At 36.1% G+C, this 27,749-nt stretch overlaps 1 protein-coding gene across 6 annotated transcripts in view; it reads left to right on the top strand.

Annotated features, from left to right (window-relative positions):
• The window catches only part of LOC126825386 (serine/threonine-protein kinase BRSK2), a 695,489-nt gene that overhangs the window by 414,332 nt on the left and 253,408 nt on the right, over positions 1-27,749 (top strand). For 3 of the 6 annotated variants that reach the window (XM_050555005.2, XM_050555008.2, XM_050555004.2), the window contains exon 14: positions 21,562-21,630. The exons of the other annotated variants lie outside the window; for them this stretch is intronic. In XM_050555005.2, coding sequence (XP_050410962.1) covers positions 21,562-21,630 — 69 coding nt within the window. The remainder of the gene's footprint in view (positions 1-21,561; positions 21,631-27,749) is intronic. 6 annotated transcript variants of the gene reach the window in all.

Here is a 27,749-nt window from a genome sequence, read left to right as displayed (position 1 = left end):
CTTTGTGCAAACACTGCTACAATGTATAAAACTCTTCCTATTGGTATTGTAACCGTTAGCTTAACCTAGCAAGAGTTTTCAGTTCCGAAGCGTTTATGCTTACACCCTACACTGAGAACTACTAAGAGGTCAATCTGTGCACAACCCTTATAGAAAATTATGTCTTGGGCGTTATCTATACGTCTATCTATTACTCGGTATTACCGCGTTAAAATTGTAAATAAGGTGCGTTAATTAACAAGGGTGAAAAACTGTCTGAGAGGTGAGTTAATTAACGCTAAGGGTGAAAAACTGTGCGGCGGTGCGTTTTCTGTAGAGGTGTGTTAATTAACCGACCGGTAAAAAATGAATGTCAATGGTTGTTTAATTGGCGTGTTTTTTCGCTAGTTGCGATAACTGCACCAAAAGGAGTATAATCAAGGACCAACAGGCTTTATCAGACACGTACGTGTTACATCAAAATTTGGGAAGTAAAACTGTTTCACCGTGTGATTTATCATTCGACCGTGTGTTTTACGCAGGTCTTTGTATATTAAAGACAGGTCTTTAGATAAGGGTGTGTGTGCTCCCTATGATCTACGTTTCTCTTATGTGTCTTTTGTATTGCGTACCATATATATAAAGTTGCATTTAATGAAATAAAAAAATGAACCTTAATCTATCGTATACGGAAAGGCGAATTTAATGTTGTCATTTATAAATACCCCCTACCCCTAGTTGAAGCTCGTGCCGTTGCCCCCTTAACCTTGGAATTGCCCCAGCTTTGCCCCTCCAATCACTGACGGCTGGCGCCGCCACTGCTATAGCTTTTCACTAAATTTACATCGCGTACAATCCAACAAACCTCATTCCAGAATTTATAACTTATAATAGCCGTTTTTATGCAATTACAGAATTGTCCTGTGATATTACAGATCAAAGAAATACATATGCCCGAATTGACACGTAATCATTTTCTAGGCTTTTCTTCTATTCTTACGACTATAATTGGCTTTTATACTGCGTACCATATGGTCACGCTTCTTATAGATAAAGTTGCATTTAATAAAATAAAAATACTGACCTTAATATAGATATGTACAACATCGTGAACTAAATGGTAGACTATTCCATAAAACAGGTACGTCTGTATCAAGAGATAGTTTGTTACTGGTTGCAGTAAATTTTACTATACACGTTTCTATGTATTCTATTTACATGCCATAAAAGTTTAACCGTAAATTATCTAATTTTTTATTTTGCACGATTTTTTAAGTTTGCGAAAACAGTCAATTAATAAGTCTCTAAACAAAATTAACAACCGTAATTCAGACAAAAACTTCTAATACGAATTTTGGTTGAAATAAATAATCCATGTAGCTTGTTAATTAGTTTATTACTTCAGGCCCCAATCAAGTATCCTCTATAATTTGTTACGTAACACCTATATAGGTCAACGTTTTCAACCATTCTGATCAATCAACCATGACAAAAAGATGACAATACTTTTCCCCATTTTGACTGTATATACAGTATACTGGTGCAGTAATATTGAATTTTAAAAAATGATTAGAAATATAGACGGTGTTATCGAAGAACTATTTAACTGTTCACATCACATCCCAAGTAATCATATCCTCGGGAGCAGATCTTTTCATCCCAAGACCTAATTAACAACCCTGGTTCAGTAATCATAAGTTTATGGAACTTTAAAATCTTCGCTGAATCCACGGGACAGATATAATACCATGCTGATATATATATTTTTTTTTCATTTTGGCTCCAACGACTCGGCCTTCAATGCATACTATCAATCAAAGGTCAATATGTTAACTTAAGCGTTTAATCAAATCAAACAATGTCTAAACTTTACTAGTATTGTATGAAGATGTCCTTATTTTTCTTTATTTCTTTAAATGACATCTAGAAGCACCTTGTATTGTGTTTTGTTATGAATAGTTAACCGTGCTTCTAGTTATATCCATATATACCTTGTGTTGTGTTTTGTTATGAATATTCCTGTATTTCTACCTTGATCTGATAAAAGGATGAGAAAATATACAAAAACTAGAAACATCAAGTGATTCCTATGATCTATTGATGAAAATGCCTTATATGGTAGAAATTTGAAGACACAAATAATAACTTGCCGGAAGATGAGATTAAGTATATTTACGAGAATAAGCATATTAACGAGAATAAGTATATTTATGAGAATAAGTTTATTTACGAGAATAAGTTTATTTACGAGTATATTTACGAGAATAAGTATATTTACGAGAATAAGTATATTTACGAGAATAAGTATATTTACGAGAATAAGTATATTTACGAGAATAAGTATATTTACGAGAATAAGTATATTTACATACGGCAAATTTGGCTTATTCGCTATACCCCCGATTCAAAGTGGGGCCTACCTGTTCAATATTTATGAATAACGACATTGCATTTCGTGCGATAGATTAAGGTCAATATTTTTATTTTATTAAATAAAACTTTATAAGTAGCGTGACCATATGGTACGTAGTATAAAAGCCAGTTATAGTCGTAAGAATAGAAGAAAAGCCTCGAAACTGATTTCGTGTCAATTCAGGCGTATGTGTTTCTTTGATCTGTAATATCACGGGACAATTCTGTAATTGCATAAAAAAACGGCTATTATAAGTTACAAGGTCTGGAATGAGGTTCGTTGGATTGTACGCGATGTAAATTTAGTGAAAAGCTAAAGTAATTTTAGTTTAAATATATCATTTGTGTGTCAATTACCACTGTTCGGTTGGTTGTGCCTTATTATTTATCAATATGGAGATTTGTTTTATGGATAATGCTATTGAAGGTAAAATGCACAATTTACGCATCGTGGCACATTTTTATAAATTTAATAAATGTGAAACAGTGAGTGTGCGTCTTTTTAGTAATAAAGCAGAAATATATTTCGGTAGTAGAAAAAATAGTTTTTTTCTGGATTTACTCTCTATATTCCTGTGGATATTCATATTGTGCGCTCACCGCTGGGTATTTATAAATGACAACATTAAATTCGCCTTTCCGTATATTTCATTAAATGCAACTTTATATATATGGTTCGCAATACAAAAGACACATAAGAGAAACGTAGATCATAGCGAGCACACACCCCTATCTAAAGACCAGTCTTTAATTATACAAAGGCCTGCGTAAAACATACGGTTGAATGATAAATTGCATGGTAAAACAGTTTTACTTCCCAAATTTTGATTTAACACGTACATGTCAGATAAAGCCTGTTGGTCCTTGATTATTCTCCTTTTGGTGCAGTTATCGCAACTAGTGAGAAAACACGCCAATTAAACAATACACACCATTGACATTCATTTTTTACCGGTCGGTTAATTAACACAACTCTACAGAAAAAGCACCGTCGCACAGTTTTTCAGCCCTAGCGTTAATTAACTCACCTCTCAGACAGTTTTTCACCCTTGTTAATTAACACGCCTTATTTACAATTTTAACGTGGTAATACCGAGTAATAGCCGGGAAATTAATTTCCTTTTGATATACGTATAGATAACGCCCAAGACATAATTTTCTATAAGGACTGTGCACAGATTGACCTCTTAGTAGTTCTCAGTGCTATGTGCCCTCACCGGAATTGTGCACTGTACGGGTGCAAGCAATTTTAACTAAAATCTATTAAAATTGGATTTTAAAGTAGCTAAGTCTCTAACTCAATATCATCCAAAGGCTTTGACATTGAGAAAACAGATTATTTGTCAGTTTAAATCAACACTGATGTTGTGATCTTACGGGGAAAAGATGGGCTTCTATCCAATACTTAAGACAAAATAAACATTTTACCATTGGTACATGATGTGCTTTAGTGCCATTTGTAACAAGGGACTCGATGAACGAAACTAGACATATTGCATAAGTCATGTCAAACGGTCTCTTGAGACGCGAGAAATTACAAGATGGAAACGTGAAAATTTTGACAAGCACATATGTCAGAGAAAAGATTCTATTTTGATGGCATTTTCTAGGGTTTATGATTGTATTTTGAATGGGGGCTATGTTTTCAAATAAAGAAATACACAAGCTAAAAATATTTAGAAATGTCGGCAAATATTTCGATTGGAATATAGTGTAAGTAATTTTGTTATCTATAGACGGTAGCGTGCGACATCACTCGGCATCGTGTAGAGACTATTTCTAACAAAGAAAAAAGTTTTGAAATGTGAATTTGTGTTTTACCTTCATCCATAGGCTATGTCAAGCGGAGAAGGCCTATAAGACGGAAACCGGACTTCCGGGGGAAAAGAGTATTGATACGGTAAATGGGTTGCGCATGGATATCGTCACATGTGGAGGAAGAGAATGGAGTTGTCAAGTAGATCATATGTGCGCAGAGTCCCCAAGTAGCATAACATAATTAGAAGATGTTTTAGGGCGAGTGTTATTAAAAAAACAGATTTTCAAAAACAGCCTTAATAATCTCAGAATTGTAAAAATGGCTTTGGTGTTGAACAAAATGGCCTTAGAGAGGCTTTGCTGTCTACAACCATTTTTCAAAAAATGGCCCTAGATACAGATCTGCGAATTTTGAGCCCTGCCTCATATTCTTATCTGGAGAGCATGCGCAATAAATACAATTGGTGTAGACTGGAATAACCAGAGGCTAGAGATGGCCATTCGATTGAGAAAATTGATTTGAAATCTAAGTAAAAACAGAAACGATTAAATGTAAATTAGATTATATACACTCATATTACATTATCATATGCATTGCGACCCATTTGTCTCGAATATTAGCGATTTAACTCCTTTAAGTTACTATCGATCATCGTGAAACGCATAAACTTTAAAATTTCATTTTGATTTTAGTTTTTAAGTTTTTGTGAAACAGGGCCCAGGTCTTGAAATAGGCAGGCATGTGTGCTCACTATAATTGACGTTTCTCTTATGCGTCTTTTGTATTGCATACAAATAAAAATATGGACCTTAATCTATCGTATGGAAAGGCGGATGTACAGTGGACTCTGTCACATCCGACATCGTACAGGATCGTTACAATATTTCGGATCACACAGCGTGTCGGAATACCGAGCTTTCTCCAAAACCGGAAATACTGTAACTTCGAAAACCGGATAATTGGATGCTTCACACCCACCGTTTGAAGTACGGATTATACGGTGTCGATTCAATGGAAATTATGTGACAGGACGGCTGATTGATGTCGGAATCCGGAACATACAGAATCCGGATTTACCAGCGATTTTTTGGCTGAAGTAATAAGGAAATAAATCGGGACATGAAAATCATGTCGGATGTCACAGCAATCCGGATCAGACATCGATTGTGACAGAGTCCACTGTAATGTCATTTATAAATACCCATCTCTCAGAGCTTTATAACTAAAAATACGCACATTGACCGTTTCAGATTCATTAAAATGATAAAAACGTGCCCTGATGTGTAAATTGTGCGTCTTGCCTTCAATAGCTATATCCATAAAATAGAAATTTTCATAACCAACCGAAGAATGGTAATTCACACACAAATGATATATTTAAACTAAAATTACTTTAGCCTTTCAATAAAGTTACAGAACTTTTAACTTATAACATAGCCTTTTTGATGCAATAACAGAATTGCCCCGTGATATAACAGATCAAAGAAACACATATGCCAGAATTCACACATTATCATTTTTCGAGACTTGTCTTCTGTTCTTATGACTACCTGGTGTTTATACCTTATACCATTTAGTCACGCTACTTATAGATATATTGTCGTCAGTTCTGGTTTTGTTGGGCAAACTGTAGACGTGAGGATCGGTCCACGGTAAGGTCTACGGTCTTCCGTGCGTTCCCACTGTCTGACGTGCTGTCTCATATCCCTGTGTGAAGGGATTCTGCACGTGCTGTCGCACAACATGGCGGTCTTGTCGCTCTGTGGTAACCCTTGGTCTACCAGTTCAGGGGCGAACATCCGTGGTGTCGGTGGCTCGAAAGCGTTGTTGAAGCCTGTAGATGGTCCGAACATTGACCTGGAAGTGATTGGCAATGACCTGGTTCCAAACGCCTGGTTCATCTGAGCTGTCGTGAGTTGTGGCATGCTGCTGATGTTGTAGTGTGAATGATTCAACCAGGTATTGGGTGCATTTTATAGGGCTGGTCCTGGTGAACAGCACGTGCAGCATGAGTTACATGAAAATCATGGAGAACACATTACCATCTCAGAAGTCAGGTTGCGTTTTTGAGAACATTTCCTGGGTTCAATTCTGAGTTTGGGAAGGAGCCTTATTGCTCAGGTAAAGTTGTAGATGTGGTCACAAATATACAATAAAAACATTTGGCAAGTTTTATGCAATGCGTCTATTCAGAGTAATTTACCAACATGACGTTTCTTTTTGCTGCTTAGTATACTATAAATCAAAATTTTGTTACTGTTATACATATATTAAAGTTTAAGAAAGAATATTGATACACTATATTATTATTGTACGCCCTTTCATGTAACTTGTTTAGGGACACTTTACAAAGTGATAATTTTATCATATAAAAAACCCCAACAAGATTATGGACATGTATACAGAGTCGGTTAAAAGCCTGTTTAAATCAATCTGTTTTAAATAGGTTTTTTTTATACGCACAGATTGAAATGTGGTCGTATATTGTCGTCGCCCCCGACCATCCGTCCGTCTGGCGATCCGGCGCCCATAATTGCTTGTGGACGCTCTAGAGGTTAAAGTTAATATCCGATTGATTTTGAGCGATTTCCAATAATTACTGCCAGAGGTATGGCCCTTAATCACTTTGAAATATCTTTTGGACGCTCTAGGGGCTAAATTTAATATCCGATTGATTTCAGATTTATACACAGTAGATAAGGTCATGAGACGAAGAGGCCTATTTGATTTTCAACGATTTCCAATAATAACTGCCAGAGTTATGGCCCTTGATCACTTTGAAACATCTTGTGGATGCTCTCACTGAGAACTGCTAAAGGGTGAATCTGTGCACAGCCACCATATAATTCTCAGTCATGGCTGTTATTTGTAAGTGTATCGAAAGAAAATTAATTTTCTGATTATTACTCAGTATTACCGCGTTAAAACTTTAAAATCAAAATTTGGGAAGTAAAACTGTTTTACCGTACGATTTATCATTCGACCGTGTGTTTTACACAGGTCTTTGTATAATTAAAGACAGGTCTTTTGAAAGGCGTGTATGCTTGCTATGATCTACATTTCTCTTATGTGTCTTTTGTATTGCGTACCATATATATAAAGTTGAATTTAATGAAATAAAAATACAGACCTTTATCTATCGTATACGAAAAGGCGAATGTAATGTCGTCATTTATAAATACCCAGCAGTCAGCACCCAATTTGAATATCCACGGGAATATAGAGAGTAAATCCAGCAAAAACAAAAGAAATATATTTCTGCTTTATTACTAAAAAGACACGCACTCACCGTTTGACATTTAGTAAATTTATAAAAACGTGCCACGTTGCAGAAATTGTGCATCTTACCTTCAATAGCAATATCCATAAAACAGAAATCTCCATATTGATAAATAATACGGCACAACCAACCAAACAGTGGTAATATCCACACAAATGATATATTTAAACTAAAATTACTTTAGCTTTTCACTAAATTTACATCGCATACAATCCAACGATCCTCATTCCAGAACTTGTAATTTATAATAGCCGCTTTTATGCAATTACAGAATTGTCCCGTGATCTAACATATCAAGGAAGCACATACGCCCGATATGACACGTAATCATTTTTCGAGACTTTGTAGATTGGACTTCCTTGTTGTGTTTTCTTCGTGATCCTAATATATAAATGTACAGGTTAAATGATTTCTTCAACTTTATTATTAAGCTGGATTGGCTTCAAAGGTCCCTCGTTCTCAATAAATGATAGCTGCTCGGAATACCTGGGTGAGCTCTGATCAGTCTCACTCAACACCCTCTTTTATAACCCCCTAATTTCTGCATGTCCTAGACTGACCTTGACTTTAATTTCAATCCAAAATATGGAATAAACCTCCCCATTTCCCAAGACCGGGGGGGAGAACATTATCTTATTTGGTCTACCAACCATATGTCATAAACAGATAGAATTTGATGGATATTTTGACAATGGTTAGGATTTTACCAAAATATCACTGTTTTTTTTTTTACATATAAACATGTCGTTCGCTTTTATTAGTATGTGGGATTTGACTCTATAGGGGGGGTGTTGGATGGCCGAATGGTTAGCATGCACGCGCTGTATCATACGGTCAACTGGCGGGGTTTCGATTCCCCGGTTGTACGTGACAAGGAGTAGGGTCGCCTGTCCAACCTTGTGGGTTTTCTCCGGGTCCTCCGGTTTCCTCCCACTGCTAAAGACCCCTACGCGCTAGCGAATTATTGAAATAAAAAAATTAAACCATATGTTAGTCCCTAGTTTTTGTCGAGTGGACGTTAAACCCCATTTTTCTCTCTCTCGTAAAAGTCAAATTTGCCGTATCTAAATATACATGTACTGTCTTCTTATTCTTACGACTGGCACCTGAAATAACCCAGCCACATCGGAAAGCAATATCAGGTTTATTTTATAATCAGTTTAGACATTGTTTCATTTGATTAAACGTGCAAGTTCACATATTGACCTTTGACTCTGAAATGAAAAATATAAATCAGCGTGGTATTGTATCTGTCCCGTCGATTCAGCGAAGATTTTAAAGTTCCATAAACTTATAATTAATGAACGACTGATCTGCTCCCGATAGAACTAGACGATATAATTACTTGGGATATGATGTGAACATTTAAATAGTTCATCAATAACACCGTCTACATTTCCAATCGTTTTTTAAAATACAATATTAGAGCAATAGTATCCTGTATATACAATCAAACTGGGGGAAAGTATTGCCATCTTTTTGTTATGGTTAATTTATCAGAAGGTTTGAAAACGTTGACCTCTAGGTGTTGCGTAACAAATGCGGTGTTTTGATACTTGATTGGGACCATAAAGTAATAAACTAATTAACAAGCTACACACAGATTATTTATTTCAACCAAAATGTGTATTAGAAGTTGCTGTCTGAATTACAGTTGTTAATTTTGTTTATAGATTTATTAATTGACTGTTTTCGCTAACTTAAAAAATCGTGCAAACTGAAAAATAAGGTAATTTATGGTTAAAACTTTTTTTGGCATGTAAATAGAATACATACAAACGTGTATAGTAAAATTTACTGCAACCAGTAACAAACTATCTCTTGATACAGGCGTATCTGTTTTATGGAATAATCTACCATTTAGTTTAAGATGTTGTACATATCTATATTCTTTAAAAAAAAAAACCTTTTTAAAACACAGTTATTTAAACGGGCTTTTAACCGACGCTACATGTCCATAATCTTGATTTTTTTCAGATTAAATTGTCACTTTGTAAAGTGTCCCTAAGTAAGTTACATGGAAGGGCGCACCATAATAATATATAGTAACAAAATTTTGATTTATAGTATTAATATTACTTTGTCCCCATTATTTGCAAAACATCTCTCCGATGATAATAATAAATTTGAATTACTTCTCCTTACCAGTTGGAAACGTAATTGTCTAAGGTCTAAATGAAATGTGAAGTTTAATCAAATATAAAATTACAACGCTGTTTGTTTCAAAGCTGCGTTTGTTGGGGGGCATGATGGCTAAGTGGGTAAGACGCTGGCTCGCTAGCCTGGAGGTTGGGTGTTCGATCCCTGCATTGGCCGGGAAAGTTTATCCAGATATTCCTGCGTGATTCCCCCTTGTCAGTGATGCAGGACGGAGGATCTGACAAGAACAGCTGTCAATTATATTTATACATGTAAAGGCGTGCTCGAGCTTAATTGCACATATTGGAAAACTGTCGGTTGTTTTATTTGAGAAGATACTGATATTAAACTATAAGATTTATCAAATTTTTTTTTGAAAATTCTGATAAATTGGTAGCTCTTCGGGAAGTGTTGATCATATCGCCTACCCTGTTTGTGTATTGTATGTTTTTATACGCCCACATTGAAATGTGGTCGTATATTGTTGTCGCCTCCGTCCGGCGGTCCGGCGTCCACAATTGCTTGTGGACACTCTATAGACAAAAGTTAATATCCGATTGACTTTAAATTTATACACAGTGTTTAAGGTCATGAGACGAAGAAGCCTATTGATTTTCAGCGATTTCCGATAATTTTTGCCAGAGTTATGGCCCTTGATCATTTTGAAAAATCTTGTGAACGCTCTAAAGTCTAAAGTTAATATCCGATTGACTTTAAATTTATACACAGTGTTTAAGGTCATGAGACAAAGAAGTCTATTGATTTTCAGTGAATTCCGATAATTACTGCCAGAGTTATGGTCCTTGATCACTTTGAAAAATCTTGTGGACGCTCTAGAGGCTAAAGTTGATATCTGATTGACTTTAAATTTATACACAGTGTTTAAGGTCATGAGACGAAGAAGCCTATTGATTTTCAGCGATTTTTGATAATTACTGCCAGAGTTATGGCCCTTGATCACTTCAAAAAATCTTGTAATTGCTCTAGGGGCTAAAGATAATATCCGATTGACTTTAAATTTATACAGTGATTGAGGTCTTGAGATGGAGATTTTCAACAATTTCCGATAATTTCTGCCAAAGTTATGGCCCTTGATCACTTTGAAAAATCTTGTGACGCTCTAGAGGCTAAAGTTATCATCCGATTGACTTCAGATTGATACACAGAGTTTAAGGTCTTGAGATTTTCAATTAATCCATGATGTTAAAAGTTTCGTATACTAAACGTTAGCATGGGGAAGAACTTTATAAAAACCAAACAAATTCTAATGGTTTTCTGATAATTACTTAATGAGTTGTTACTCTTAATCAGATTTTAATGTATTATAAATGTTTCATTTCTGAAAAAAGTAAATATATGTGACAACTCTTGTTGAATGCCCGGACGACATAGCTGCTGTGGGCGTATGTTTCGTTGCCTGGCAACCTATCTTTTTAATAGCTAGCAAATAATTTATGATATTTGAATACTTTCTTAAAGAACATAATTATAGCTCGTTATAGTCGTTCGGATGGGAAAAAACACTGAGGTCCCGTGTACACATTGGCATGCACATAAAAGATCCCTTAGCAGTTGGTATTTGATATAAAAATAGGCCGTAGTGCCGCTGTCTGGGCAAAATTTCCCTCATAGCACACTGTATGGCGTATGCCCATCTTTATTAGCCCAGTTCGGAGCAGAACAGTAGGATATTAAACCCCATTTCATTTCATTTCATTTCAAAGCTGCGTTGGGCTGTTCATCTAATTAATGTGATTTATATTTGATATCTGTGATTGATATCCAACTATCTTAAAAAAAATGGCCTATTAAAAACTAACATCTAATAACGAGCTATATGTTCTTTCAGAAAGTATTCAGATATCATAAATTATTTGCTAGCTATTATAAAAACTTACAATACACAAACAGGGTAAGCGATATGATCAACCTTCCCGAAGAGCTACCAATTTGTCAGAATTTTCAAAGAAAAAATTGACAAATTTTATAGTGTAATATCAGTATCTTCTCAAATAAAGCAACCGAACATGAACGCCTTTACATGTGATAGAATTGTTACTTTGATCAAGGAGCTGTTATTACTCTGCACGGACTATGCGTGAAACGGTTAGACGTGAAGTCTGAAATGGTTGGGTTGACATTTGAATGGGACAAATTTGAAGACACGAATAATAACTTGTCGGAAGACGAGAATAAGTATTTTATTACGAGAATCAGTATATTTACATATGGCAAATTTGGCTTATTCGCTATATACACGGGGATATTTAAATTGGGGCCTTCCTGTTCGATATTTATAAATGACGACATTGCATTTCGTGCGATAGATTAAGGTCAATATTTTTATTCTATCAAATGCAACTTTATAAGTAGCATGACTATATGGTACGCAATATAAACGCCAAGTATAGTCGTAAGAATAGAAGACATGTCTCGAAAAATGATTACGTTCCATATCGGGCGTATGTGCTTCTTTGATTCTGTAATTGCATAAAAGCGGCTATTATAAATTACAAGTTCTGGAATGAGGATCATTGAATTGTATGCGATGTAAATTTAGTGAAAAGCTAAAGTAATTTTAGTTTAAATATATTATAAATTACAAGTTCTGGAATGAGGATCGTTGGATTGTATGCGATGTAAATTTAGTGAAAAGCTAAACTAATTTTAGTTTAAATATATTATAAATTACAAGTTCTGGAATGAGGATCGTTGGATTGTATGCGATGTAAATTTAGTGAAAAGCTAAAGTAATTTTAGTTTAAATATATTATAAATTACAAGTTCTGGAATGAGGATCGTTGGATTGTATGCGATGTAAATTTAGTGCCGTATTATTTATCAATATGGAGATTTCTGTTTTATGGATATTGCTATTGAAGGTAAGATGCACAATTTACGAAACATGGCACGTTTTTATAAATTTACTAAATGTCAAATGGTGAGTGCGCGTCTTTTTAGTAATAAAGCAGAAATATATTTCTGTTGTTTTTGCTGGATTTACTCTCTATATTCCCGCGGCTATTCAATTCGGGCATATGTATTTCTTTGATCTGTAATATCACAGGACAATTCTGTAATTGCATAAAAACGGCTATTATAAGTTATAAATTCTGGAATGAGGTTTGTTGGATTGTACGCGATGTAAATTTAGTGAAAAGCTATAGCAGTGGCGGCGCCAGCCGTCAGTGATTGGAGGGGCAAAGCTGGGGCAATTCCAAGGTTAAGGGGGCAACGGCACGAGCTTCAACTAGGGGTAGGGGGTATTTATAAATGACAACATTAAATTCGCCTTTCCGTATACGATAGATTAAGGTCCGTATTTTTATTTCATTAAATTCAACTTTATATATATGGTACGCAATACAAAAAACACATAAGAGAAACGTCTTTAATTATACAAAGACCTGCGTAAAACACACGGTCGAATGGTAAGTCGCACGGTAAAACAGTTTTACTTCCCAAATTTTGATTTAACACGTACGTGTCAGATAAAGCCTATTGGTCCTTGATTATACTCCTTTTGATGCAGTTATCGCAACTAGCGAGAAAACACGCCAATTAAACAATACACAACATTTACATTCATTTTTTACCGGTCGGTTAATTAACACACTTCTACTGAAAACGCACTGTCGCACAGTTTTTCACCCCTAGCGTTAATTAACTCACCTCTCAGACAGTTTTTCACCCTTGTTAATTAACACACCTTATTTACAGTTTTAACACGGTAATACTGAGTAATAGTCGGAAAATTAATTTTCTTTCGATACACGCACAAATAACAACCATGACTGAGAATTATATGGTGGCTGTGCACAGATTCACCCTTTAGCAGTTCTCAGTGTCTAGAGAAATGAAATGAAATGAAATGGGGTTTAACGTCCTACTGTTCTGCTCCTATACTGGGCTAATGAAGACGGGTATACGCCATACACTGTGCTATGAGGGAAATTTTGCCCGGGCAGCGGCACTATTGTCTCATCTGAAGGACTAGACAGCTGTCCTTGTCAGGCCCTCCGTTCTGCACCACTGACAAGGGGAAACCACGTCGGAAAATCAGTGTCTAGAGGCTAAAGTTAATATCCGATTGACTTTAAATTAATACACAGTGTTTAAGGTTATGAGACGAAAAAGACTATTGATTTTCAACAATATCCGATAATTATTGTTAGAGTTATGGCCCTTGATCACTTTGAAATATCTTTTGGACGCTCTAGAGGCTAAAGTTAATATCCGATTGACCTCATTTTCATACGCAGTGGTTAAGGTCGTGAGACGAAGACGCCCAGTCATTTTCAATGATTTCCGATAGTTCCTACCAGAGTTATGGCCCTTGATCACTTTAAAGAATCTTGTGGGCTAAAGTTAATATCCGACTGACTTGAAATTGATACACAGTGTTTGAGGTCATGAGACGGAGAATCATATTGATTTTCAACAATTTCCGATAAATTCTGCCAAAGTTATGGCCCTGGATCACTTTGAAAAAAATTGTGACGCTCTAGTGGCTAATGTTAATGTTTAAGTTTAAGGTCTTGAGATTTTAAATGAATTTTTATGACTTGAACAGCTAAATCCATGATGTTAAAAGTTTCGTATACTAAATGTTAGCATGGGGCAGAACTTTATAAAAACCAAACAAATTCTAATGGTTTTCTGATAATTACTGAATGAGTTGTTATTCTTAATCAGATTTTAATGTATTATAAATTTTTCATTACCGAAAAAAGTAAAAATATGCGACAACTCTTGTTGACTGCCCGGACGATATAGCTGCTGTGGGCGTATGTTTCGTTGCCTGCCAACCTATCTTTTTAATAGCTAGCAAATAATTTATGATATTTGAATACTTTCTGAAAGAACATAATTATAGCTCGTTATAGTCGTTCGGATGGGAAGAAAAACCGAGGTCCTGTGTACACATTGGCGTGCCCGTAAAAGATCCCTTAGCAGTTGGTATTCGATATAAGAATATCATCTAATTTAAATGGGAGCAGGTCTTTTCATCCCAAGACCTAATTAACCTTCATTCAGTAATCATAAATTATGGAACTTTAAAATCTTTGCTGAATCCATGGGACAGATAAAATACCGGGCTGACTTTTATTTTTCATTTCGGTGCCAACGGTTCGGCCTTCAATGCATACTATCAATGAAAGGTCAATATGTGAACTGACATATTCCATCAAACGAAAACAATGTCTAAAATGAGATCCCCTTCAATGACCAATTGTCACCTTGTAGTCTTGTATAGACAATAGTATTTATATTGAACATATTTCATCTTTGATTTAGCAATTCAAATCACTCTTATTTACCGACTTACGTTGAATTACGTGACTATCAAACAGTTGACATCAATATCAAAGAACAATTACCAATGGTGTGCTACTAAGCTGTCAGTCAGTGTTAATTTCAATAGTGATATGCAAATAGTTGATGTTTTTCGGCACCATAAATAATTTAGAAACTAATCGTTAATTTATTTTCACTACTCGAAATGGAACTAAAAAACTCCAAATGTTTGAAACATTGACATGTATTTATCAGTTACATTTTCGGCTGATTTTTTTTGTCCCCCGTCTTTCGAAGAAAGCAGGGGACTATTAAAATGGGTCTGTCTGTTTGTCTGTCCGCCGTTAGAATGTTCAAACTTGGTGTAGGTGTTTATTAGGTCAATGCCTTGATGGAGTTCGAAGATGAGCATTTTCTGTGTAGGGTAAGCAGAGATAAGCAGTTTGATTGGTTGATGCTTTGGGACACGATAACTTTAGTTCTAATTAAGTGAGAGTGATAAAACTTGGTATATAGTTTCATTACATCAATACTTTGACTAATTTTTTAAGGAATGATGAACATTGTCTGCTTACACTAAGCAGAGATAAGCAATCTGATTGGTTGATGCTTTTGGGGCACGATAACTTTGGTTATAATGAAGTGAGAGCGATGAAACTCCGAATATAGATTCATGATATGATTACCTTGACTAAGTTCGATGGTGAGAATTTTCTGCTTAGGCTAAGGACCGATAAGCAATTTGATTGGTCAAGACTTTGGAACATAACAACTCTGCTTTTAAATGAGGTAGAATGTTTAAACTTGATGTTGATGTTCATTAGGTGAATGTCTTGACTGAGTTCAATGATTAACATTTCGAGCTAAAGCAATTCCATTGGTCGATGCTTTGAGACAAGATAACTTTGATTCTATCTGATGGAGAGTGATGAAACTTAGTGTATAGTTTGATTGCTCGATACTTTTGAAAAAAATAAATGTGCGATTAATTAATATGTGTTATCTATTTATTTTGGGATTTCGAAGGGGAAATCAGCCTCACTGTTGACTTGTTTTTATTATAAAAGCTAGACCATACATGTAGTTAAAACATTCTAATAAAGAGAAATGCGTTGTCTAACATAAACACAATACCCTGAGAGTGCTTACTTTATTCATATTGTAAATGTTAAATATCCTTAATAATAATCCTATTATGTATCCACGGACAAATATGAAAATAATACACATCCAAAACAGAGCACGCAACACACGTAAAGAAAAAAATTCAGCGATAAGGAATGTAAAGGAATGTAATTCTCATTTTCAAATCGATTCAAATGTCTATCATTGCACCCAGAATTCTGTATAAGAATCTACTTAAAATTTCAAAATGTGACTCATAAGGCGATACAGCGGTAGGGCTGCAACGATTCATCGATGAAGCGTGATGTTTTACAAATCTACGATGCACGATACTGATATTCCTTTAAATGCGTAAATAAGTCCATGAGCAAAATAACAAAATGACGTCAAGTGGTCAGGCTAAATAAAGGCTGACGTGAAATATTTTGTATGCCTATTTCAATCGACTACTGCCGAATAATTATAAGTGAGAGACTCTTGACACCAATAAAAAAGTTAAAGGGGATAAGTTGATCTATAATTTACAAATCATACTAAATCCTTTTCATCAGAAATATCATCTTCAGAATTGGTGTCATCGATATAATCCGAGTCGGAATAATTTATAAGTATTTCAACCACTTCGAGCATCTTTAATGTTCCCGACATCGTTAAATTAGGTTTTTCGTCAAAAAATGTTGAACAAAGACATGTTTTTCTCAATGCCTTGACAAGACAAGTTCCTGTCTGACACACATGCGTGGTCATATCAATTAAAAACAAAACTAAATACTCAAATGCGGCTTGTAAAAATTTTTCTTGCTGTGGTCGACTTTAGTCGACAGTGACCACTTAGCTGTATGACGTTGTGGTGATTATAGTCGACAATGACCGGTTAAGGCGTTTTCGACACATGAAGTGGCTTATTATAGCTATTTCGTCAAGATTAAAATATCAGTCTGGTTAAGCAAGTCGTGCTGGAAATTAAGTTGCTTTCAAATTACACACTTGAATAATATGCGGAAAAAAACATACAACATATTAATATATATATATACGTCAGTAATATGCGATTTGTGATAATATTACTGTATAAGAATGGCGATTTGTACATACTGTATACATTGATCAGCACAAATTTTCAATGTATATTAATATTTGTTATTAAAATCTTCGTAACATTATTTTCTTTGCTGTTCTGTAATCTATGACTGACCTGACAACGAGATAGTTTTTCATTGGCTGAAATTGCTGTGCCAATACGAGCAAGCCAGCTAGCTGAAATGTTATCATAATGAATTCACCAAATTCAAGTCACACGATCAACAGAAGCAGTAGTGTGATCGAAATCCCCCATACCAAGTATATAAGTCACAAGTAAAGTATGGAAGTTTTTAGGATTTCCCGTTAATAGAGCAGGAGCCCAGGGGGTCAATCTAGCTGAAAAGTGTACCAATTTTCACCTATATGGTATTAATGCATGCATATCTGGTATCATCAGAATGTAAGTCTGCCAGGGAACTGGTGGTGGGTGTGGCTGTGAGGGCTGCGATTCTGGGTATGAATTCTTGAGCTAGATTAGCTCAAAAGTGTACCACATGAAAATGGTACAGCAGTGTACCTTACACCTTCAAGTATTAAAAAAACACTCTTGACAGACATTTCTAGTGGTGGGGTACCCCCGACAGTGTTGTAATTGCCAGACCACAGCTAGGCTAGATTAGCTCAAATTTGTACCACTCAAAACTGCTTGGAAGTTGTTCAGCACCACCACAGGAACCAAGAATGATCACTGCCAGACAATTTGTGCGGTGGGTTACCCTGATAGACACGACGAAAATACCCCCCCCCCCACAACTAGGTTAGATTATCTGAAGTCCGTACCACCTAAAAGTGCCTGGAAGTTGTTCAGCACCATCACAGGGATCATGAATTACCACTGCCAGACAGATATTGCAGTGGGGTACTCCTGAAAGAAACGCCCAAAATGCCCCGTCCCGCAACTAGGCTAGATTAGCTGAAATATGTACCACTTATAACTGCTTTGGTGTTGTTCAGCACCACCACAGGAATCATGAATGATCACTGCCAAACCGATTGTACGGTGGTTTACCCCTAATAGACACGCCAAAAATGACACGCCTCGCAATTAGGCTAGAGTAGCTGAAGTGTGTACCACTTAAAACTGCTTGGAAATTGTTCAACACCCCAGGGATCACACTGCCCATTGCTAGAGAGTTTGTTTGGTAGGGTTCTCCCATAAGACACGACAGCCAAGCGCCCCCTCCCAAAAATTTGGCTTTATCAGCTAGGTCAGACTTATTAAGAATTCTGGGTATTACATATTTTCATGAGTATGTAATATCTATTAAAGATTAAGTAATCGTATGAAGAATAATAAGTAGTGGTTCAACTCAGTGACCGCTGACTTACGAACCATAAAGTCCGGTTGCCAAACCCCATTTTAAGCCTTGACATGGAAATATAATCCACCTAATGGTTACTGGTGGATTATATATCTTCTATATGTGTTGATTCAGAATTGGGGAAATTTTATATATTCAACATGGCCGACATGAGGCGGTTTCTGGTTAATTAGTGGGGTAAAATATATGACAGCTGCTCTCGGACCTCGGTTTGAATATGTTTCTAGAAGAATTCGACCCGCTGAATCCAATGAGCTAGGGTATTCCTCCTGAAAGTGATGGCTAATTTCGCTAGAGGGCCCAATTCAAAATGGAGGCCCATTTTAGAGGGAAACTCATAAAGTTCACTAAAAGATGTGCAATATATTGAAATGTAAGTTTTGAGTGGATTATATGTCTTTAATATGTGTAGATTCAGAATCTGGGTAATGCCACCCTGGCACCCTTCGGAAAATTTAAATATTCAAGATGGCCGACATGAGACATTTTCTGGTTATTTACTTTAATTTAGTGGGGTAAAAGTCGGGACAGATTCTCTCGGACCTCAGTATGAAGCTGGTTTCTATCGTAATTTGACCTGCTGAATCCAATAAATTTTGGTATTCCTCCTAAAAGTGATGGCTAATTCCCCTAGGGGGCCAAATTCTAAATGGAGACTTATTTTGGAGGGAAACCCATATAGTCCCCTAACAAAGGTGTGCAGTATATTAAAATATAGGTTTTTGTGTCAGTTACTTCAGATAAACATAAAAACATGTTCCGACCAAAGGGTATTCCAGGTTGAGGTCATATTCAAAATGGCGGCCAATTTTGGTGAGACAACGATGTTAGTAATGTTTTAAACTATAGGTTTTCTGATTCGCCGAATTCATAGAGCGAATTGTCAAGCATACATTATGATCCACTATGACACCAGTCACAGTCACCCTCTCTACCAAAAAAAACAGAGGGGAAGAAGGGATGGAAAATGTTTGCCAACCTCAGCGTTACCGACGCGTATGAGTGACCTAATAACTGTCAAGACAAGGTTCACCCCCGTTGCATGATACTGATGAAAGCGGAAGTATCAGACTGTTATACTGATTGCGAGTATTCAAGTGATTCAAGCGAGCGTAAGTTAGAATTTTACATGAGGTTGGACAAGCCCCAGTTCGCTTTTATAAACATTTGCTTTCGAATCACGATGGCCTGATGGTTGATTCTGTTTGACCGTGTATAATTTGTGTCCTTATAAGAATACAAGGGAAAGAATATCGTCGGATTGGAATAACTTTTGGTCGAAACATGTTTTTTATGTTTATGAAGTAATTGACAACGAAAACCTATATTTCAATATATTACACGCCATTTTAGGGAACATTATGAGTTTCCTTCAAAAATGAGCCCCCATTGTGAATTTGGCTTCCTAGTGGAATTAGCAGTCACTTTTAGGAGGAACACCTAAGCTCGTCGGATTCAATGGGTCAAATTCTTATAGAAACTACCTTCATACCAAGGTTGGAGAGAATCTCTCCCGAATTTTACCCCACTAAATTAAAGTAAATAACCAGAAAATGTCTCATGACGGCCATCTTGAATATTAAAATTTACCCAGGGCGACATCATCCTTCAGCTTATGTAGCCTTGTTGCGGGGTGTGACATTTTGGGCTTTTTGTCATTGGTACCTCACCGAACAAACTGTCTTGTAGTGGTCATTCTTGGTTCCTGTGGTGGTGCTGAACAACTTTCAAGCAGTTTTAGGTAGTACGGGCTTCAGCTAGACTAGCCTAGTTGGGGGCGTGGCATTTTTGGAGTGTCTGTTAGTGTTAGGGGTAACCCACCGCACAAACTGCCTGGCAGTGATCATTCATGATTCCTGTGGTGCTGAACAACTTCCAAGCAGTTTTAGGTGGTAGAGGCTTCAGCTAATCTAGCCTAGGTGGGGAGGGGGGCAGGGCTGGCATTTTGGGCATGTGCATTAGGGGTAGCCCGCCGCACAAACTGTCTGGCAGTGATCATTCATGATTCCTGTGGTGCTGAACGACTTCCAAGCAGTTTTAGGCGGTACGGATTTAAGCTAATCTAACTTAGCTGGCAGGCGTGGCATATTGGGTGTGTCTGTTCTTTTAGGGGTAAACTGTCTGGCAGTGATCATTCATGATTCCTGTGGTGGTGCTGAACAACTCAAAAGCAGTTTTAAGTGGTACAGATTTCAGCTAATCTAGCCTAGCTGTGGTCTGGCAATTACATAACTCTGTTGGGGGTACCCCACCACTAGAAATGTCTGTCAAAATGTTTTTGTAATACTTGAAGATGTAAGGTACACTGCTGTACCATTTTCATGTGGTACACTTTTGAGCTAATCTAGCCCAAGAATTCATGCCCAGAATCCCAGCCCTCACAGCCACACCCACCACCAGATAATCGGCAGACTTACTTTCTAATGATACCAGATATGAATGCTTTGATACCATATATGTGAAAATTGGTACACTTTTCAGCTAGGCTAACCTCCTGGGCTCCCGGTCTATAAACATGACAACAATGAAATCCGTTCAGTTGACCGAGAAAACACCACATTTAAAGTAAATCATAAAAGTAGGTCTTCGAATTTTCACAGTGAAAGACTTTCAAAATTTAACAGCATTTTGTAAATTTATTTCCTATATCGCGATATTAATCGTATCATAGGCTATGAATCGTAATGCGCATCGTATCATTGCCTGGCCTATCGTTGCCAGGCCTATCGTTGCAGTCCTAGTTAAGGCCATTGTTCGTTTGTAGAATTATAATCTGATCTGTATGAAATTGTCCTGTAAATGCACCCAATTACCTACAAAAGAATAAATATGCGACAACCCTTGTGGACCGCTCGGATAATTTAGCTGCTGTAGGCGTATGTTTTGTTGGCTGGCAACATATCTTTTCAAATTTGATTTGAAGCATTGGGGTCATGGAGGACGAAAACTATCGATATTCAGCATTCTGCAATATACCTTTTCAGAGTTATCCCCCTTTTGTCAAAAACGTTGTCAAATTTGCTCAACATCCAAATTTTCCTTTCAGATAAGCTGCAGTTGAGACAAAGCTGCTGTGTGGGCGTCTTCCACACTTGGTCTTGCTATTTTTTATAATCTTTGTCAGTTATATCAATTTTATCTTCTATTTAATATTGGATTTTAAGACTTTCACTGGGAAATATAAGTGAGGGATCTCCGGTAGCTTCACGTCGAGCATTAGCTGTTCAACAAGTGTAAGTCAAGGCAGAAAACTCTTAATATTGTATCCGCACAAACTTATAATTTAATGTCCATTTATTTTGATTTGATTTTTGTTCAACAATTTTTTGTATTTGCACAGCCATATTGACCTTTGTTGTATTTTGTAATCTTAAAATGGTGTTTATGTGTTCTTCAGCAAGGTAAATATATTCATAATAACACAACTTTATGGATTTACTACTTCTTGGTTTATTACATGCAACGTTTCAATACACTTACAGGTCAAGCAATGATCAATAATGAATAACAACCTACATTTATAGTACATTCATGAGTAAGACAATAAAAACATAACATCAATTAATAGTTATAACAACATTTCCCTTTGAAAATGACTTCACGATCTCTCTTATTAACAGATAACACAGGTACTGAAGCCACCACCAAGGCTTAATGATCATACTATCAATACCCCTTTAATATTATCAAAACATCAATAAATTATTAGTGTCTTTGAGTATGTCTTCTAATAATATGGTAATTTAACTAATGTGTATAAGCATAATCAATAAGGGTGATTACTCTCTCCTCCTTCCTTATAATCATAATCTTATAACTTAACACTCAAACCATTTCCCTATGTATAAACTACAAAAACAACCTATGTTTAATCTTTTAGCATTTTCTTAACCATGTAACTATTAATTAATGAAATATATTGTTAACTATAGACTATTAGTAAGGGTGGTTCCCAATCTTCCTCCATTACATTAATAAGTCATTCCATACATTTGATATTGCTCGACCATTATCTTTATTCATTTTAGGTTTGTGTCTTTGGATTTCTAAGGCTTCCCATAAGACTCCTTTTCCATACTTTAATGTTCTTTGTCAGCACATTGGTGTTCTCCCATTCTATGGTATGGGTAGGATTTTCTATGATGTGTTCGGCTACTGCAGATTTATTGGGTTCCAAACATCTAGTTGCTGCTTTATGTTCTTTAAGTCTCACTGATAACGGGCGGCACGTTTCCCCTATGTACATCGATTTGCAATTGCATAGGATCTGGTACACTATGCCTTTCGGGTCCACATTTGGTATTTTTGTTCTCCCATTGGCGTTGATCAGTGATTTTAAGGGTACTCCTCCACTAAATGTTACATCTATTTGCAATCTGGTTAGTAATCTTTTAATCTTATGACTTGTTGGGCCTATGAATGGAATGTTGATATGGATAGGAGCTTTTTCTTTACCGGTCACGTCGGGGGCTTTATTTAGTTTTTCAGTTGTACTGTTAATAACTTTTTTCACAAATTCTAATGGGTAGTTGTTGTATTGGGTTAGGGTTTCAGTGATGTGTTTTATTTCTTCTTCAATTTTATCATCGGTGCAAATATTGTGAGCTCTTCTGGTCAGAATTGACACTATTCCCGCCTTGGTTGTTGTTGGGTGGGCAGATGCGAAGTTAATATATTGATCAGTATGCGTCGGTTTTCTATACACTCTTGTCGTTACTTTATCATCATTTCTGTCAATTAGGATATCTAAAAAGGGTAGCTGTTTATTATTTTCTTCTTCAACTGTAAATTGTATTCTTGGATGTATGGAGTTGAAGTGGTGGAGTAGTAGTTGGTGATCTTCCTCTTCCTTCATTACAGCCAACACATTGTCCACTTTTCTAAGCAAAATGCTAGGTTGGATTGGGGATGTTATTAGGGCATTTTCTTCGAAAGCTGTCATATAGATTTCAGTGATAACCGGACTTATTGGTGACCCCATTGGTAACCCATGGATTTGTTCAAATATTTCATCTTTCCATGTGAAATATGTGGATTTAATACACAATTGTAACAACTTCATTATACTGTCCGTACTTATTCTGGTGTTGAGGTTGGTTGTTTGATTTTGAATTTTTTCCCGAACACAATTCAAGGCTTCATCGATTGGTATACTGGTAAATAAGTCCACAACATCATAACTGATAAGTTTGCCTAGTTGGGGTTGTCTCTCTATTTTTTCCCGAAGTTCCTTGCTATCTTTAATATATGATTCTGCCGACTTACCTAAGTCAGATAGTACATTTGACAGGTATCTGGCCGTGTTGTAGAATACAGTTCCTCTTGAGCAGATAAGTAATCTTACTTTGACCGGGTTCTTGTGTATTTTAACTTGAGCTTTGGCATATGGTGTTGTTGGGTGCGAGATATTGAGTTTATCATATGTCTCAGTCATAGGCGTAGGAGCCGGGGGGACAGGCCCCCCCAAAAATTTATTTTCGGGCAATGAAAAATTTGACGACCTTTTTTTTCTATTAACGTTTAGAGAAAAAATATAACTAACTTATTTCTATGAGATCCACACTGCCCGAAAAGTATTTTCTCGTCTTTTTCTTGTCCACTGCATGCCCGAAAATATGCCCGAAGCTCTCTTATGATATGTATGCCCGAAAAAACGGTATTGATTTCGGGCAATTTTCTCTTATGCCCCCCTGAATTACTTTGAGCTCCTACGCCTATGGTCTCAGTATCGATCTCACCTGATTCTTTGAGTATTTTTAAGGTGGCTTTAAGTTTTCTGTCTAGTTTCTGGGTTGGATCTTTTGGTAACTTGTTATAGGTTGTTGAATCTGACAGGGTTTGGTTCACCATTTCTTCTAACTGATCTGTATCCATAATAACGAAGGCTTTCCCTTTATCTGCTGGTAAAATAGATATTTCTTTATTTTGTTTTAATTCTTTGATGGCCTTACTTTCATTTTTAGTTAGGTTTGGTTTTTGGTTGATGGGTTTCTCAAGTAATTTTCTAATTTGGTGTCTTGTAAAATCAATATTACCACCTGGGGCAAGCTTTTGTAGTTCTTGTTCTATCTGAGTTATAAAGGATTCTTTAGGTACTATTGGTGTAGTTGGTATAAACTTTAATCCTTTTGCTAGTAGCGAGGTTTGTGCTTCTGTTAGGTTGGTAGAAGATAAATTTACTACTGTTTTCTTGATATGTTCTTTGATGTATTTATCATCTGGCTTTTTACTATTCTCTGCACTTCTGAATAAACATAATCTATTAAATTTATTTAGGTGGCGGCTTTCAATTTGGTTATTCTGTTTCGTATCTGCTTTTTCTTGCATAGACAAAAAGGTATCCAAGTGGTTATGTTGTAGGATCTGTTCTAGTTGTCATCTACTGTAACAATCAGTTGTTGCTTATGCTTTCGGTTATATGTTATTCTTTCTAAGACCAATTTCCTACTAGCTTTTCTTAGTATCTTATAAGCTGTTGTTGACTGAATAGGAGAAACGATACTCAACCCTTTGGGAATAATGTTTTTATCACGACACCTTAATAAAAAAGTTAAATTGTTATTAGTCTTACACAGTTTGTTATGCACATTATGTAAATATAGTTAATATAGTTATGGTCCTTGTTTCACTTTGTAGAACCTTGTGAACGCTCGTATCAACAAAATTTATCATCCGATCTGTACGAAATTGAGGTGCATTATTTCAATTAGTACAATTAAGAAGCTTTTTGATTTTCAGCAATTTCTGTTATTAGGAGGCAGACCACCATTAATTTCCCCATTGACTTCAATGTTAATTCTTGCCTCTTTGAACACCTCCAACTTTTCCCAAAATTTTCGTTGGGCTGAATGGTCATGTCTTTGCACTAAAATTTGTATGAGGTTGACCACCAAAATTTTGAGATACACAAACTTGAAGAAACATACAAAAAAACATGTAACTAGTTGCCGTACATGTCACTGTAGCCAACCTGATAACCCCATTATCCTTCCGCCTCAAAATCATGAATATTTGCCAAAACCTGGCAGAAAATGTTAATTCAAACCATCTTCATCCATTCTAGACCAAAAAATCAACAAAAATGGGCATGCAAAAGGGGAGAAAAGAGACAGAGAGAGAATTGCTATAATTTGTGGGTACCGAAATGGTGAAATTTAATGGTGGTCTGCCTTCATTAACTTCTATAGTTATGGCCCTTGTTGCACTTTGTTGAACCTTGTGAACACTTTAATAGGGTGACCCACCATAAATAAATATCTCCATATATCTCGACAATTACGCCACAATATTTATATATATGCCAAGCCTCAAATCAGTTTCACACAATTATAGTCACTAAATAAACGATCATGTTGTATTTAATAAGCTATGACCATTAATCATGTATAAATAATAGACTGAAAACTGGTTCCGAGAGTCGTCCATAACATCCAGACACTTTTGAGTAAAAGATAGGTTACGTGCCCGTGTTTTGAAATTAGTCTCGCTTAACCAGTCTACCGACCATTCTACGTCTGATTGACAGGTCGGGATAATCAAGACTAATTTTTTACGAAACGTAACAGAAAGCTAGAACAAGAAATTGAATTTAGAAATAAGCACGTTAGGTAGCTCAACAATCGTTTTAAGAAGCTTGTAAAAGTAAAATGAAACTACTGCTAGTATCATGTTCCTGCCTAACCCGAGTGATTCAGAGATATTATTTGTACTAAACCAAAAGATGCCGCTCTTAACGGTACAGTTAATGATAAAGCGATTTAAAAAATGAAACGAACGTAATTTCTAAATCTGCTGTAATAACCAAGAAGCTTAATTTAACTGCTATTCAAAATCGTCAACAATAAATTTTTTACGGCTGTAATAGTTGATAGATTTGTAGAGAATTGCACGTGCCATGGCTATTTATAGTATCATACTGTCAGAAAGTTGGTCTCGGCACGGCGAATGTGCAGGCTTCAGTGGTAGTCTCGAACTATCAGCGGTGGACTGTATTTCTGTGAGTACATGGGTCACCCTAACTTTAATGGCGAAAGTTATCATTCAATTTGTATAAAGTTGATATCAGTGTCTTATAAATGCCCCTATTATAGGCCAGACCAATTCATTTTTCTGGTTCTCCGGCCTGCTGAAGTTGAAATTGACAACAATAGAATCAAAATAAAATTGAAAATGGAAAACTTTTATTTTTTCATCCGAAATACACGTTTAACAATTTTTTTTCCTCTGAAACTCGAGAAATTAATATTTGTGAACAAATAAGTGACGCCAGACTTCATCAAAACAGTAAATTATCACTAACATCCATTTTTATACGCCCCCGCCCGTCCGGCTAAAGTTAATATCCGATTGACTTTAAATTTATATACAGTGTTTAAAGCCGTGAGACGAAGAAGCCTATTGATTTTCAGCGATTTCCGATAATTACTGCCAGAGTAATGACCCTTGATCACTTAAAAAAATCTTGTGGACGCTGTAGAGGCTAAAGTTAATATCCGATTGACTTTAAATTTATATACAGTGTTTAAAGCCGTGAGACGAAGAAGCCTATTGATTTTCAGCGATTTCCGATAATTACTGCCAGAGTAATGACCCTTGATCACTTAAAAAAATCTTGTGGACGCTGTAGAGGCTAAAGTTAATATCCGATTGACTTTAAATTTATACACAGTGTTTAAGGTCATGAGGCGAAGAAGCCTATTGATTTTCAGCGATTTCCGATAATAACTACCAGAGTTATGGCCCTTGATCACTTTTTAAAATCTTGTGGACGCTCTAGAGGCTAAAGTTAATATCTGATTGACTTTAAATTTATACACAGTGTTTACGGTCATGAAAAGAAGAAGCCTATTGATTTAATGTATTATAAATGTTTCATTACCAAAAAAAGTAAAAATATGCGACAACTCTTGTTGACTGCCCGGACGATATAGCTGTTGTGGGCGTATGTTTCGTTGCCTGGCAACCTATCTTTTTTTTTCATGTCAATGTAGACTACTCGAGAAAATGACATCCTGTCAGTCTCGCAATATAAACAAGGATAGCGATATCAGTTGTTGACAGTGGAACATATTGGCAGATACAGATACAATTCATTAAAAATATTGATATTACCCTTTAAAATGCCTCGAATGTTATAGAATTGATGTAAATAGTTTATCTTTGTTTGTTGAAAACGCAGGGTATTATTTTATCCTGGGAATCAAATGCGAACACAATGTTTTTTGAAGGAATAATTGGGTCATGCTTTCTACTGAGTTAAAAGTACACAGCATCTATATCTATTGAGTACTTAATTATACCCTTCAAAAAAAGTAGTGGATATTTAGAAACAATACAAAACTGCGGAAATGCA

Source organism: Patella vulgata, chromosome 6 (genome assembly GCF_932274485.2).
Source record: "Patella vulgata chromosome 6, xgPatVulg1.2, whole genome shotgun sequence".
NCBI classification, from domain to species: Eukaryota; Metazoa; Mollusca; class Gastropoda; family Patellidae; genus Patella; species Patella vulgata.
Note: the sequence above shows the minus strand (reverse complement) of the source record. Positions and strands in the feature narration are given on the sequence as shown.